Consider the following 15,935-nt stretch of genomic DNA (forward strand, 5'->3'; position numbering starts at 1 on the left):
ACTGACATCAGAATAAAACAGATTCTTCATATGATTAAAATGATCAATAGGAGCAGTTTTATATTGATTTCCTTTGATCGTTCCCTCTGGGGAACATGTATACCCAAACCTGGCAACCACATTACCCTGGAGCATAACAAAGTCATGAGAACCTTTCACTTTAAGGGTCAAAGGTGAATTCTTTGTCTTCACTTTGTCACATGCTATCTTTGCAAATATTGATTTATTGTCCCAGGGTTGTTGCAAGAGGATGCACATGGAGAATCTGATGTAGAAAGGTCAGGGGGACCTCTTATATATAAGCATTAAGGAATCCTTTACTTCTCAGTTACTGTGAGAATATTTTGCTATAATCTCATAATATAATCTCATATTTTACTTCTGAATTTTTACTTACGTCACAATATGCAATGAGACTTTTTTTTTTACTATTATTCAAATCTGCTTTGTTTTGTTTTGTGTGTAAATGACTTGTTAATATATTTTTAAAGCTAGCTAAACAGGTGTAAATCTTTTGAGAGCTAATTTCCAGCTGTTTCACCAATCTTTTCAATATGTTGACAGAATGTTTCAGTTTTTATCTTTTTTTAAAATTTAAATCGTTAGGGACTGTTTATTTGTGCACTTTAACCAGTGTATACATTCATATTCATCCATACCAGTTATTAATACCAGACTGACACAGAAACAGCCCTTTGATGAAAGTGGATGTACGGGCATAGGCAAACTGTCACTCTCGACCAATGGGCGAAGCCGCTGTCACCAGGAGGCGGGTCTTGCGAGTCAGCACGTTTGAGTGCAGACTGCGTTGAGACAACTTGATACAGAGTAACAGTAAATCAGACAGAGCTGCTCCTACAGCACCAGCAGTGAAATTGTAACCCTGTTGCAAGTATTTTTGGCCGCTGATAGGACCGAGTGAGATCACTGCGGTCTCTTTCCTCGGATAGACTCACGAGTTGTTCGGCCAGAGCAACGCAGGGACCGTTTTAAGTCTCATTTCTGCCCTATCTTAATTTTATATCACACTGGAAATGTCCGAAAACAAGCCGAATGATGAACCGAAGTTATCTACGACGGACAGGGTGGTGAAATGTAAGTGTTGCTTTTCGTGTCATATTGAAACGAGACGCTACCACAGCTCTGGGTCTGACCAGCACAAGCAGACTTGAAGAATTCACGGTCGCAGCAACAGCGGGCGGCAAATGTAGTCGAAAAAAAATTGTTTGCTGGCTAGGGAGGAAGAAGGGTGTTAGCCGAGCTATGACAGCAGCAGTAAACTAGGAAGTCAGGGTAACTCCAGTTTGTAGACCAGAGCAAGAATTTAGCATGAAATGTGTCACAGTCTGTGCGCGAGGCGTTAGACGCGGTACAGCCGCTCGTCTGTAAATACTCGGTTTTTTTTTTGCTGTTTCCCCCCCCCCCCCCCCCCCCCCCCCTATTATTAGTGAATAGCATGCTACCAGCGGTGTGACAGATGCATGAGCGTTTCGATTCATATATAGTGCACAGGTTTACAGTATGCATGCAGATGTTGCACAACCGTTGCATTCAACCCCAAGGGCGATTTTCCCTCATTTTGCATGCATCGTCAAACAGTTATACCAAGGCTCCTCTTCTCTCTCTCTCTCTCTCTCCCCTCTCTCCATTGCATAATACTGCTTGATGTCGTCTATTTTGTAATCTCACATTTGGGGGTGTTCATCGTGTGCTTTGTTCGTGTCACACACGGTGGTTCTTCCTGCACTCTGTGTTTACACGTCTGACATTCCACCTTTGCAGTCTACCATAAGAATGCAATAAAGATCATAATCGAGGCAGCCTTCCCTCGAAATAGGAGCAATCCAGCCTGCCCAGTTTCGTGTCACTTGACGTCTCATGTGTACTTAAAGGCAGCACACTTAAGTTGCAGCATTCAAGCCTATTTTTGTGTTAGCATGTGGGCACTTCAAAGTGAAAAATACCCCCCTCCTCCTTTCTCTTGTTGGAAGACAAAAGCTTTTCCACACAAGTGAAATGACAGAATGTGTTTACTCCTGCTTGCTGGCACTAGTTACAACCCCCCAAAAGTCCTCTGCAGCTCCAGCCCAACAGGGATGTGCAGGGATCACAGTGTGCGCACACACACACACACAAGGGGACTGTTGAGTGATTTTTATTCAAGTTTAGCTGGTTGAGTTCAGTCGATTGAAATGATTGGATCATCTCAGAGCATTAAACGTCAAGATTTATGCAAGAAAGTTGGAATGAATCGGTCTGGGATTGTTGACTCTGTGTTAAAAGACGAGGTTGTGCACCTGGTTGCTCAACTCAGTAAGGAATACAGCTCTCCCGTGTTGCAATCTCGGACTTAGGACTTGACACTTGAAACAGAAGAAAACGTTTCACAAATATATCTGCAGCCATTTTTTTGTAGCTACATTTTGCTCCAAAAAAATAAGGGGTTGAGTGTTAAGAGTCACTGCATGTCTTGGGTGCTTTTTGTAATGAATATTTCAAGAGATCATACCCCTACAGTCTCCACCAACTTGAAGGCTAATGAAAAATATATGGGACAAGCATAAGTTTTAAAGAGACAACAATATCACTGGGTGACCGGTCTTGTTGCATGGATCTGAAGCTACATCTTCCTCTGTCATGCAGAGGAGATGCCAGATCTTCATGCTCGGCTCTGTGGATATTAATCGGGTTGAAATGTATCAATTAAACGTTAGAGGGCCCTGTCAGTTAATCTCGGAGGCCAGCTCACTTTTAAACCTTGTGTCAAGCTCAACAAAGTAATTTTGCTCATTTTTCATTCATCAAGTTTCGAGGACTCAGTGTTTTGGTAATGCATCAGTATTATGACAACACAGGCGCTAGCTGTGTACAAAGCACCTCCAAAATAACTGCAGGCTATAGGTGTGAAGTAATTTGTTTTCAGCTGCCTAGCTTGCCGTGCTACAAGGTGTCAGTCCAACTTATCATAAGTGCTTTGCATCCACCTGTTTTCAAAATGCATTATCATAATGCTCCTGAAAGCCAGCGCTGCATAGTAATTGAGTTTAATCAGCTAAGGCGAGAGAAGTTGCTTAATTTTTCTTGTGCTTTCATCACTTGCAGGAATAAACACGTGAGCAATTTCCAGTATATATTTCAACAGACTTGACTGTGTTTGTAGCTGTTTTTTTTAATATTGTATATAATGCTTGGTGGATCATCACTGGATGACCATTTTTTTAATGCTCGGTTAATTAAGTGGAGTTTAAATAAGGATTATCCTCTTATGGTAATCCTGATTATTAGAATTCGTGGTCATGATTTTTTTGTTTTATTTTGCTACAATTAACAGCAAAGCTTTTTCATTATCAACTAATGAGTCATGTAGTCTTTTATTTTGAAAACCCTGTCCAGCACTGTATAAAGCAAAGATGTAGCAATGTCACATAAAAAGTTGGTAATATGGTTGTCATGGTGCAGTCGTGACAACCTCAGCACGCCAAAGTAAAGCAAGCGCACTAATAGTGTTTTTCCATCAGCGACCGAGAAACTGGGCCTCCGAGCCCCCAGCGGTGCGCTGGGTGCTTCTCTGCGAGTTGGGGATGGATAACATCTGACATTTGACTTTTGAGAAGAGGCCCCCATGCTCAGACATGCGTGGGCTGGAGAGACGGCGGTGGTGACAGCGGCGCGATGCCAGCCACTGATCCCAGCTGGAAAGCCGAGTCATTTATAGAACAGAACATTAAGTAATGCCACAGACTTGATCCTCGCCTTACGTGCGATCACCTGCACACAGACCCGCCGCATCGTGCTCATAAAGCGACCTGTGTGCCATCACAGTGTTTCTTTCTAATCGAGTACAAGCGCTGTGTATTGCAGAGCTATAAAATTACCAGTCGTGAGTAATTTTCCTTGAGGTGTTGTCATTCTGAGTAATATTTCCTCATTACAATTCATAAACCTTGTCATCAGGTTTGTTTGCATGGGAATAGGATTGCTGTGAGAAAGTCAGGTGATTTATAACCATCGAGGTTGTTTATAATTTTAAACCTGTGCCAGTCTGCTCTGTCTGTAATTTGTAATGTTAAAATTTCAACTGGGATTTTTAATTTTTTTTTCGGTGACGTTTGTGTTACCTTCCACTCGTACTTTGGTTTGGCACATAATTTCTTCATCTTGCGAGCAGTCATTTTTATTCAGAGGGAGTAAGGACGTAGATTTGTTGCTTTGTGAGACGGAGACAAAGCAATAAAGATGGCATCAAATTGTCTTAATTAAATTGGAGTTGCAGAGATGTGTTGTGATGAGACAAATACATTACACTCTGTTAAGTTGTGCTGCTACTAATGAATAGAAAGAACCCGTTTGAAAGCGTTAAAAGAAGAAGAGGGGCACTTTTGGCCATTATTTTTATTTCACTTAAGTGTAGTGGGATACAAAAAACACTCTCTGGGAGCTTAAACATAATGTTGGGTTAGTAGGTTTGTGAGTAATTAATCAACATTTCTGTGATCAAGTAATTTTTTTTAAGGAGAGTTGCAGTGAGTGTCTGTATTTCTTCATCTCATGAGACAGCAAACAGATTGTAGCTGCTCCTGTGTGCGCGTGTGAGTGTGTGAGAGCAGCAGTTAATCTAAGGCTGCGATTGGTCAGACAGCTGACCCGTGGGTTGCTTGAGCCGATGCTCCAGAGCAGGCACTTAAATGTCAAATTGTCAATTTCATACCAAGTCTAGTTTAATTATCTTGGGAAGGAAATATCATCTTGATCTAAAAAAATATATTAACTGTGCACGATCAAAAAGGAGTTTGGGAGGCTCCAGCTGCTGTCTTGCATTGCGTTTCAGTGCCAGCTTTCCCGAGTTATTCCAGACAATGAGTTTGCAAGATTTAGTTTTTGCTTTCTGCTTTTGAACTCTTGAGAAAAAAGTTAGTAGGTCACTTTCCTAGGTTTCATAAGTCATCAGGGCCGCCACTTTCCAATTCCTTGACATACCTCCTTCGCATGCGAAGAAGTCTGGGGTTAGGAGCCTGAGGGAGGGTGGGCCACCTCCTCCACCTTTTGAATCTTCTGACAGCAGTCCACTTACTCAGCTCAACCCTGAAATGTCTCCCATAGCTGCAGCAAGATAACCGAACTAGCTATTGGTGCCTGCCATGTATGTGCTTGTCTGATCTCCTGTGAGGTTTCCTTTTTTTCTTTCTTTTTGAGATTTGATGGTTCTGATAACAATGCATTGCATCATGGCCTGAAAGGGAAGACCTGAGCTATCTCTGTTGTGGTACAACAGTAAGATATACGGTCTGCGGTATTCCAAACCAGAGTAAGTGCACCTTTACTGCTCATTAGATTAAAGAGGAATTAGGCTCTGTTGTGGATTTGGGGCACAGCAAAGCAGCGGATTTGGACAGATTAAGCTCCATATAGGGGGATAAAGGCGGCTCTGCTCAGAGGTTGTAATCTGACTCCATGCATTAGCTGCTGCTCTTGCTAATTCGTGTGAACAAATGGATGTTGGTTTTCGAGGGGAAAAAGTGTTTACCTACCTTTGCATTTTCAGGTTGTTGCTAAGCCTGCGAGTAGATTTTGGGGATTTTCAATCCTTTGAACTTGTGCTGTTGATACACTTGTCTAACCAGTACACATTCATAAGCAGCAGTTCTGTAGCTTATACGTTGATGGAAGCTGTTTTACTTTGGCTTTTTAATGTAGCTGCTTTCTTCATAAGGTGCCTTTTAATCACCAAATGTAAAAAATGTAAAATACCCAGAGTAGCATCTGTGACCCAGTGACTATAACACTGTTTTATTGTTTTTTGGGGTTAAAAAAAAATCAACCTCTACATAAACAAATCCTCAGTTTTTTTCCCATTTCATGGCATGTACACACCGACACATGTTGTTGCTGCTGCTGTGAGCTACAGTGGCTAACAAAAGCCATTTGCAGCAGAGGCAGGAGTTATGTGTCATTGGATCCCTCTCTAGAGTTGGTTGCAGAACAGTCACAAATCAATCAATATAGTGTCTGCAACACATGTAACTACAGGCTGCGCTCCCAGTACAATGAGTGTGGGGGAGGAGAAGCTAACCCAGTGAACTGGGAGCAGTCGGGTGGCTGGGTTATATTAGAGGCTAGTAGAGCAGTAAATCTGCTTTCTCACTTTGACTCCTACTTGGAGGGCTGAGCATGGACAGCCTAGGAAGACACTAAATTTTTATAGGAGTTGTGCATCCGCGTGTGCACACTCGTGTATACAGGCATGCACGTTAGCTGCAACACTGGACACATAAAGTTAATTGAGAAAGCAGATTTTGGTAGAATTTACATTAAAAAAAACATCTGTGTGCAGTTGTTTGGTAGCTTATGTTTAGCAAAAATTGGGGAAAAAGTTTTGTCAAAGAGCGTGCGTCATTGGCTGAACAACACTCGGTTCAATCAGCAAGCTGCTAAATCGTTATTTGACTTGATCCTGGAGTAATTTTGTGCTTTTTTTTTTTTTCTTGCATTTTGTCAGTAACAGTTTGGTAAGTTAAAATTATGACTCCATTTGACAAACTTATGCTGGGAAAACAAGTGAGTCTGTATTTCGGCTATGAAGTAATTGCTCGGGGGTTTGTGAAACACTAAAGACTGAAGTATAATTAATTCCATGTAACTATGTTGAGCTGTTTCCCACTCATAAACTTCACCTCGGATGTGCCTCTTAGATAAATTAATGGCCACCCATCTGTATTCGGCAAGTTATTTGAGCACGATGTGTGTGTGAGAACGATGAATTTGGATTACTTTTGGATAATCGCCGCATTCTCTATTTTGAAAATCTGCTAACCAGCTGCCTTGTATTATTCCTGCAGCCTGCCTCGCCAGCCACTTTACTCTTTTGGTGGTCTTAGATATCATTCAGCTGCTTCTTCAGTGAGAGGCTTATCTTGTGGTCACGTCCTATAATAATTCAAATCGTCGTGGCAACGTTAGTTTTTGTTCTGCTGTGGAAACAAGCTGCAGCCCACTGGATGACCACTCCAACCAGATCCTGCTAAAGGAAAACGATAGATAATATAAATTCTGGTTGAAGATGTGGGTGTGAAAAGTGAAGACAGCCTGTCTCTTTTTAATAACAAGCAGGAGGCGATGGCTGCGGCTGCAGCAAAACTTCAGGTCCTGTGGAGGTTTATGGGAAAACAGCCCTCATGCTTGACCTCAGTAGACACTTTCCTGATAACTTTAAGGGCTCAGTCACACATTACGGGTCAAACTGAATAAAACCTAAAGTTCATTTTGTGAATTTTGGTCATTCTACGTTTGAAAAAGGAGCATTGTCCATCACAAGAGTGCATTTTTGCTCTCAGGTTCGCCCGCTCTCGTCTCACATCTGGTTTCAAAAAAGCAAGGTGGTAACAGCTTCAAAATGGGACTTCAGAAACCAGTGGGTGACATCACAGTAGCTACGTCTATATATTTCTTCAGTTTTCTGATGACAAATGCCTGACCTGCCATTTCATGCCAAACTCACAGAGGCTGCAGAACAAGGACTGCAGGCCAGGACGTTGTAGGTTGGAGTTCAGTATTGAGAGACTCATGGGAGAAGCAGCTGATCAAGTTCATTATTTTTATTAATTTAAGGAATGGGACAATACAAAAGCAGTTTGAGAATTGCCAACAGTTTGATCTATTTCATATGTGAGTTTGCTAAAGTCAGAACAGTCTATTTTCTTTTGCAGCGTGAATGCAATTGAATCTGCATAAGTGAATGAATGTATCAGTTACAGATAAATGTTAACACCTCCAGCTTTATTCTCTGCACAAAGAATCGCAGTCTCTTAATATATTTGAACCTGCATGTACGTGCACACGTGGCCACCTTTAACTGCTCTGTGCATGAGACAGTTTTCACTACCCTGAGTAATGTTTTGTGAGCCCAAATACAATTTCTCTGCAGTAATGTGTTTATCTAGGACAAATATCCCGCGTGTAGACGCACACAGTATTTTGGCCTCAGTTTTCATGCCATGCTATTTAGCAGAGGAGTTTCCTTGTGGTGAAAACATACCTGCATGCTAAATGGGAGACTCGACTTCCTGGATTAGGTCAAGCCCCTGCATGGTGCTGTGTGACAGATGCAAACACAGTCGCACACTCTCCTGTGCTGGGCCAGGCAGTTGTTTGTATTTAAATACGAGCAGAATGAGTAAAGCCAACTGCTGGTTGCCTGTAAATGGTAGATTAGTAAGCGGAGAAAGCCATCCACAGGGGAAAGGGATGTTGTAACTTTTATGCCCGCTCATCAGCTCAGCGCATGCACAGGAGGGGAATGACACGGGAAGGGTAAACAGTGTTTCATGGCTAATGCCTGTTTGCAATTGCATCTCGCTGTTATCATAGTAGCATCTGCACTGGTTGACACCCACACACGTATACATACTGAGGCTGATGCAAATCTGACCTGTTGAAGATGAGTTGGATATGCTGTTTTCTTTTCATTTCCAGCACATTGGAGTTTGCACCAGGGAGCACACAATAAACTCAGCAGATGTAAAACTCATATATTTTATCCATCATTATGACTTATCGAGGAAAGGTAAACCTCAGCTATGAGGAAGTCTGATACGATGGCTCTAGTTTGCCTTTTTTTTTTTTTTCAGCTCGACACCGTGAAAAGGGACGAATTTCACAGGAAGACTGAGAAGAACCGTTGCTTCCTGTTAATTTCCCTGTTTTCTCATTGTGTTTTGATCATGCTGTCGTAGCAGAGCAGGATTTTACGCAGAATTCCTCGTTGCCTTCTGGGTGTAGCATTCCACTGTAGTGTTTGTTTTGGCAGCGGTCTGGTTTGGCACGTTACTGAAGCACCGGGAGCAGTATCAGCCAACATGGCATCAGGATTTAGACATGTTGCCCCGGTGGTTTGTGGCCAGTGACGAGTTTCAGGCCTTAAAAATGCAGTTTGACATTTTCCAGGCCAGGACCCATAGCTATGAACCAGGAGAGTAAAGTATCTGTGGCTCTCGTATTAAATACCGTGTGTAGCAGTTTCCAGTTGTCTGGCTAAATTAATGAAAGAATCCAAGTGGACTCACCATCCTCCCTTACCTTCTTATTAATCCTTTTATTTCAGCGAGCGCTCGAGATTTCTTTTACACGACGAGAAACTCCGTCTTTAATTAATCATCATCAGATTTTATGTATATACTTCAGTAAGGCTGTAGCAAGAACACACACACACTGAAATATTTATTTATGTTTCTGCCTGAGTGTTGGATAATGCGATTTCGTTTTAAGGAATTTAAACAAAGAAAACAATTCATTTTCACTCTTTGCTGAGAAAAGTCAAAGCTATTCCTGGGTTCTGCACGTTTTCTGCACATTTTTGCTTTGCAAAAATTATATTCATTGAGAAGACCAGCAATTACGGATGGGTGTTTAAGCACATTGCATGCTACGTGGCTGTACTGTGTAGGTTCATGGTGGATCTTGGTGCGTTAGATCCTGGTGCACCTTTTTCCCCCCTTGTTCTTCCAGGTGTTATCAGCTTACTAGTTAAAGTACCCAGCTTGTGGACAAGAGAGAAACTCCAGCTATACAAATACAGCTGGAGGTGAGTCGAGGCCCCAAGGTTTATTTACCCTCATTCACACGCGTTAATTATAGACCACCTGGCTGAAAATTAACCCTCTTATTCCATGTGCTGGTGAATTTGGCGTGTGCTTATCTTGGATTACCTCTGGAAAAAAAAAAATCTGTCGTTGCTTGTTGCCGTGTTCTATAGTTGACCTGAGAGGAAGTTGTCTGGTGAGACTGGCATTTGTCTAATGGGATATGATGATTTTGGCTGAAATGCTTTATCAATACAGCCTTCAGGATATTACTTCAAGTTTTCACCTGCAAATGTTTCAAACCTGTGAAACATTTTTTTTGTTTGTTTTTCCAGTTTTACTGCCAAGCTGTGTTTTTTTTTTTTTTTTTTTTTTTTTTTTTTGTGCTCAAAAAAGGACAAAGAGGCATTAAGTTTGCCCAAGAGCTGGTGATTTCAGGCCACTCACTTCCTCCCACGTGGAGAGTGGAGCAGGAGGAGGACCACTGGCTGGCCCACTCACTCAAAACATTGCAGAGGCTGACCGAAGCCAGTCGTGACTGTGATGTGTCTCTGCTGGTGAGGGAGGGGCTTGGGGTTAGGCCAGCTCTAGAGGTGGCATATATATACACACATAATGTTCCCCTGCCTTTGCTGTTTCGTCTTTTGAATTAGGCCCCAGAGACAATTCGAAAAGCTCCAGTAAATTTCCTCTGGGATTACTCTCCACGTAATTGCAAGTATCTTGTTCTAAGTTCCATGATAGACCTTAGCTTTGGCAGTAACTCAAGGCAGAATTTGGCCTCGGCTGTTGCCACGTCAAATCGAGTCCAATCATAGGGCAAACTGATATCCCATTAGTCTGAACTCACAATATGCCTCAGCTAGCCAGATTGCGGCGAGGTTAGTGTGTCCCATGGCTCCGACTGATTATGTGCCTGTCCAAACACCACCAGAGTGCCATACATTACAGTGACCAATCACTTGTGCATCCTATTCCCTGTTGCACTCAGGGTATAAATATATATATTCTTTTGGGCTTGCCACTCAGGAGCAGTTCCATTTTTGCTTTATTGATTTGCATGCAGGGAGATTTTCAGCAAACTGCTGCTGATGCACTAGTCAGCTGTCACCGTTGTGCGTGTTCATACGTGTGCCTGTGTGTTCTCAGGATCGTGTAGTGACGACTCTGAAAAGCGTCAGATGCGAGGATGGAGGAGGAACCTCTCATTCCACTCATTTTTGTGTGTGTCTCGTGCCTGCATATGTGCGTGTGTGTGTGTGTGTGTGTGTGTGTGTGTATTAAATTTAGTGAAAACTGAATCATGAAACTGTGGGAGACGTGTTGTTTCAGCTAATCTTCACTCCATGTGAACTCCCGAGCCAAAGATGTGATCTTTTGTTGGTAATTAATACCGTTGTCGCACCCCAGTCCTACACACATATGCTCCCTTGCTGTCATGCTCTTGGCAGCCTATTTATTGCTTTTGTATATCATGCAAGCCTTTCATACTAGCCTGCCCCCACATAAACTGGTAAGGTTGCAGAGTGACACAGCAGCTAAGTGGTGCACAGTTACTGCTGCGCTGCAGGTTTGGGTATGTCCACATTCATGTCACACAGTCTCAAGAATACTAAGGAGTACGATGTCTTTGACAGCTTTGCTGCCGAGGCTCGACAGTTTCACAGTTTGCCTTTTTTCCCCCGTTTCTTGTAGAAATGTCAGACATACTGTACAAGACCGATTATTTTCTTGTTTTACCTGCTCACTTATTTTTGTCTCTGCCTTGTATTCCAGCAGTATATTTTATATTACTGTCTTTTTCCTCTATTTAGCTGCACTTCATCCATTCCTGCTTTCAGCTATGACTGCAGTGTTTTTTTTCTAGGCCACCGTCTGTATTTCATTCAGCATTTCCTTTCATTCCCTTTTGCGCACTTGCTTGCTCAGGCTGCTGCTCAACTGTGGCAGACCCACGCTCCAGGCCCGTCTCCCTGTATAGAACGTAATCCGATCCCTCGGGAGGAATGTGGTAAGCCTAGGGGACGGCCAAATCGAGGTACAAATCAGCTGGTCATCCAGCAGATTGTGTATCTCAAAGTAATTTTAAGCGACACTTGAGCAGTAATTAGAAGTGTGGACTCAATTTAGCATTTAGCCTCCACTGCTCATAATTCATGGTTATTATTTTATTTCAAACACTCCATGACAGCAGGGATGTAAGACAATAGTTTTAAGCTGAATTAAACATAAGTCGAGTACTTTCTGTTTTGCAGCCAGCAGTTAAGAGGGCCAGAGGCTTCATTTTAGCCCAACAGATGGTGCGAACACAGTACAGTTTTATGCAGTCCCACAGTACTGGGCTGGAGCCCTGCATGGGATGTCTCTATAAAGCCTGTTTGCTTTTGATGAAAGTAAATATAGTGTGTTAGAGCAGCAGATAACGTAAACACCCTGCCCAGGGTATGTGACAGTGCGTTTTGTCCTTGTTTGTCTTTCGAGGAGGAAATGGTTACCTGAAATTTAACTCCAGCGTTTTTCCTCTTTCTTTATGTAAACATGGACGTTATTCAGCATTTACAGTGCAGCGTGATCCGTTCTGGGGAAACCCAGAAACTGTTTTTAATAATTAGAGGGGAAAAAACTGACCCTCCACCCTCCTGTGTCTGATCTGAAAATGTAAGTGCAATAGAAGAAAGTCAAGACTCCCTTCAGGCACTCAAGCTGTCAAGTGAGCTGAACATACTCTGTGACCTGATCCTCAAGAACACATGAACCTTGGAGCAGCCCTGTTTATCCCAGAGGGATCAGGGGCATGACCCAGGCCGCACACTGCTGTTTGATCCACACAACCCAGCAGTGCTCGGAGTCTTATAAAGGCGCTGTCCATTGCTTATGCTCTCATCTTTGATTGGATGCTGGCTGGCGGATGGCTTTTCAATGCGATGCTTTAACTGCCTTTAATCTCACGGCTGCTAGCAAAGCCTGCACAGATGGTGCTTCAGCATAATACTCCTTTAGTGAGTTTTGAAAGTGCTTCCTCTGCTATATGGGGGTCAGGCTGGCAGCAGGGAAGGATGATTTACTTTACAGTCACTTTTAGCCTAGAAGAGTTGCATAACAGCAGCTACTTCAGGAGCTTCGTCACAGATTCTCCTGATATATAGAGCTCCTCTGGGGTGCTAACAATGGCGAGACAAGATGCGTGTGCGTGGTTAGTGTGGAGTTATTGCTCTTGCTGACTCAGAATTCCTTTGGTCTTTAGAGATGTAATTCCTTTGTTGCCCATCCTCTCTCCAAGTCCAGCCACGTGCTGCTTTTGCTTTTCTTTCTTGGCAGTCAGGTACCCCTGCTGGCAGGAGAACCCACCACACCCACACAATTTTGGCCTAGAAACAGCGATAGGCTTGAGAGGTGGGCGTGGGTAAGGGGGAGAAGGAAGCAATGGCAAAGGAAGGGAACTCTTAGGGGCCTTGTTGACTTGGCAAGAGGCGGGAGGAGGTGGCTGGCTGCGCCATCCCATTGCCTCACCACCTGTCCCCTGAAAAACCACGGTCAGTCTGCCAGAAATAAAAACTCTGCCATGGACCTCTTGGATGCAAATGCTTGATCCCACAAAAATCCTTGCTATAATATAAGTACTTTATACTTTCAGTATTATTTCTTTGCTATAAATACTTTCAGTACTTAAGTTGAATCATTTTGTTTGCCATTTCTGACCCATCCTAGTTATTTTGACATGGCATGGAGGAATGCTTTTCACATATGAGATGTAGCTATTCTTGTGTGGCGGGGAGGGTTTTCCCCAGTCCACACATCATTGTAATAGTTGGCAGTGCGGTATTCATTTTTAAATCAAACAGGTAGCGTCCCCAGCTGAGAAGAGTGGGGGGGTGGGGGTTAATTAATGATGAGGAATATTATCTACAGCTCAGGCTCTGTTTTATTTGGGTCAGCCTCAGGTCTGGTATGCTCCGTTTACCAAGTGTGGTTGCAAATATAGACTGGCCTCAACCCCTCTGTATGTGTCTAGTAATTGCATTCTAGAAATGCCAACATTGCGGCTGCCAACAAGCCCTCCTTGGGAGGTGCGATCACGCCTGTTGAGGCATATTATCTCTGAGGCAAGCTGTGAATGAGTACAGAAAACACTGAAGTCAGTTGGAGTTTCTGGAACGTAAAAGCATTTCGCTATTGATTTGCGCTCCATATTGTTTCACGTTACATAACACCGTATCCAGTTAGATTCTTCACTGTGTCATATGTATAGATTTGCAGTTGGATGTTTGATGTTGTTGTGCGTCTTGGTCCAGAACTTTCTCAGGTGATAGATGAAATGTCACAGTGTTGTATATAAATATGATCCCAATTTTTCAAGAATTCATGAATGTACTCTATTAACGAGACTTAATGTGTGTAGCAAATGTGTACTTTTCAGACTTCTCTTCGAAAGGTTCATATGTGTTTAGAAATTTTTACAAAGGTCTGGCAAAACAGCTTCAATAATGATCTCTACAGCTGACATCGACAAGCAGTGAAATAGTGATTTATTTACTTTCTATTTAGAAACTAAGACTGGGTAAATAGTAATATATCATGTCGCTTGTCGAGCTAACATGATGCATTTTATTCTTACACATCTTCCAGTTTGAAAAAGTTTTAAAATGTATATGAACTGCAATGCACGAATGCAGTAATTAGAAAATAAATTGGGATTAAATTAAAATCACTATAGATAACGTGTTCAGTATTTTGCTTGAACCTTGTGTACAGGTTTTCAGGGAGTGTCTTGCATGTTTCAGCCAAACCACAATTTCCAAGTAGCATGACGTTGTGGTAAGAGTTTGGCTCTTAAAAAAACAAACATGTAAACAAACTGGAATTACCTGCTATCCAGAAATGTCAGTCACGGAAAGCATCTGATATATTTAAGAATTTCTTTGGGGCGGATTATTTTTGTTTTTTCACTGTTGACAGTGCTTTGAATAGAGGGGTAGCAAGCACGTGTTTTTTATTTTATTTTATATGACAACACTGAATCTGTATCCTGTCCAGCCACCTGTCTGCTTGTCACTGCGCACTCATAGAACAAGCCACCAACAAGAACCCTTTGTAGACTGGCTGCCGGCGCGCTCGCAGAGCTCTCCAAGGTTAGTGGGGACACATGTTCTCGATAGACCTATGTCGTCAGTCCTTCCCAATACAAGCGCCAGTTGACAGCGTGGTGGAGAGTGGCGCGAGACTGACACAAAGGCGGTTCTGTCGATGTACGGGGCCAGATTTTTGTCCAGACCGGAATATAAACATGTCCACCTAATCCCTTCTCAGATGCGTGACCTTTGCCTTTACCACCTGAAGAAAAGGTTGAACTTGTAGTTTGTCATTATGTCAAAGAATAGACACGAAAGACCTTGAGGGTAATCACATATCATTAGATGAAGTTGTGTTGAGTTGCCTTTGTTAGTTTTTCTTTTTATGGAGGCAGCCTTAGGTGTTTTGTAGATTAAAGCATGTGAACATATCTAGTAGCTTTCTCTTATTGCCTGTAGATGAATAATTAAGCCCATTAAATATTAAACGTAGCAGGAAAAATTAAAGGCGTTGGCTGCCTCTGAAGTGCTCAAGAGCAGAAGAGTACCTTGCATGCAGTGTCAAGGCCCTAAAAACATAAGAGAAGCAATGTTGCATTCAATTTGTTAACTTTTTGTTTTTAAGCTGGTGAATAGATGCCACACAGCATTACTTCTCTATCTGGCTGTGCCACAGGTTGCATTCGGAGCTTGCATAGAGCAAAGCATGCACCCTTAGCGCCCTGTCTTCCAGATCCTTTCAGCCTCCTCCATTGTTCCGTCTCTGCTATGCTCCAAAGCTGATTACAGCACCTTCTCTAATGAAAGCTAATCCTGTGTCACGGCATTGTGTAGGAGGAGGAGGGGGCAGGCCTGAGCCAGCAAAGCTAGCAGGGAATGTCTTCTTCAGGGCCTGTCAGAGTGGCTTTCAGAGGAAATGCCAGAAAGTGTTAACGTCTCCACAAACCTGCAAATCCGAGTTTTAAATGGAGTTTTTTTTCCTCTGCGCTGGCCCATTGTCCCTTAGTGACTTCTACACAACAGCAGCAATTTCTAAAATCCTCTATTAATTCCCCCCTATGTTCACAATAGTTGTTCAAAATATTTATAGGAAAAATATAGGGTACACTTTAAAGTGTTATATACAGAGATTATTATCCTTATGCCGTTTCCCTTCCCAAGTAAAGCTTCTATAAAACCTATAAACTACTTATCATGGGAGGTAACACAAGTCCAGGGATGTACAAGTGAAATCAGTGTGAATCATATCAAAGTTAGGATTGAGGTCTGAATGAATCTGCATTCAGTCAAA

The 15,935-nt window shown here is 42.5% G+C and overlaps 1 protein-coding gene across 4 annotated transcripts in view; it reads left to right on the forward strand.

The window, feature by feature from the left end:
- The first annotated feature begins 801 nt into the window (after nucleotides 1-801).
- Nucleotides 802-15,935, forward strand: part of LOC146580431 (protein phosphatase 3 catalytic subunit alpha) — a 68,190-nt gene continuing 53,056 nt past the window's right edge. For 2 of the 4 annotated variants that reach the window (XM_085267180.1, XM_085267182.1), the window contains exon 1: nucleotides 802-1,095. In XM_085267180.1, coding sequence (XP_085123306.1) covers nucleotides 1,035-1,095 — 61 coding nt within the window. In that variant the 5' untranslated portion in view covers nucleotides 802-1,034. The remainder of the gene's footprint in view (nucleotides 1,096-15,935) is intronic. The other 2 variants (XM_085267181.1, XM_085267184.1) reach the window with 1 other exon arrangement.

Source organism: Mchenga conophoros, linkage group LG3 (assembly GCF_057382185.1).
Source record: "Mchenga conophoros isolate Kocher_MC1m ecotype Shallow Benthic linkage group LG3, M_conophoros_male_GT1.1, whole genome shotgun sequence".
Lineage (NCBI taxonomy): Eukaryota > Metazoa > Chordata > Actinopteri > Cichliformes > Cichlidae > Mchenga > Mchenga conophoros.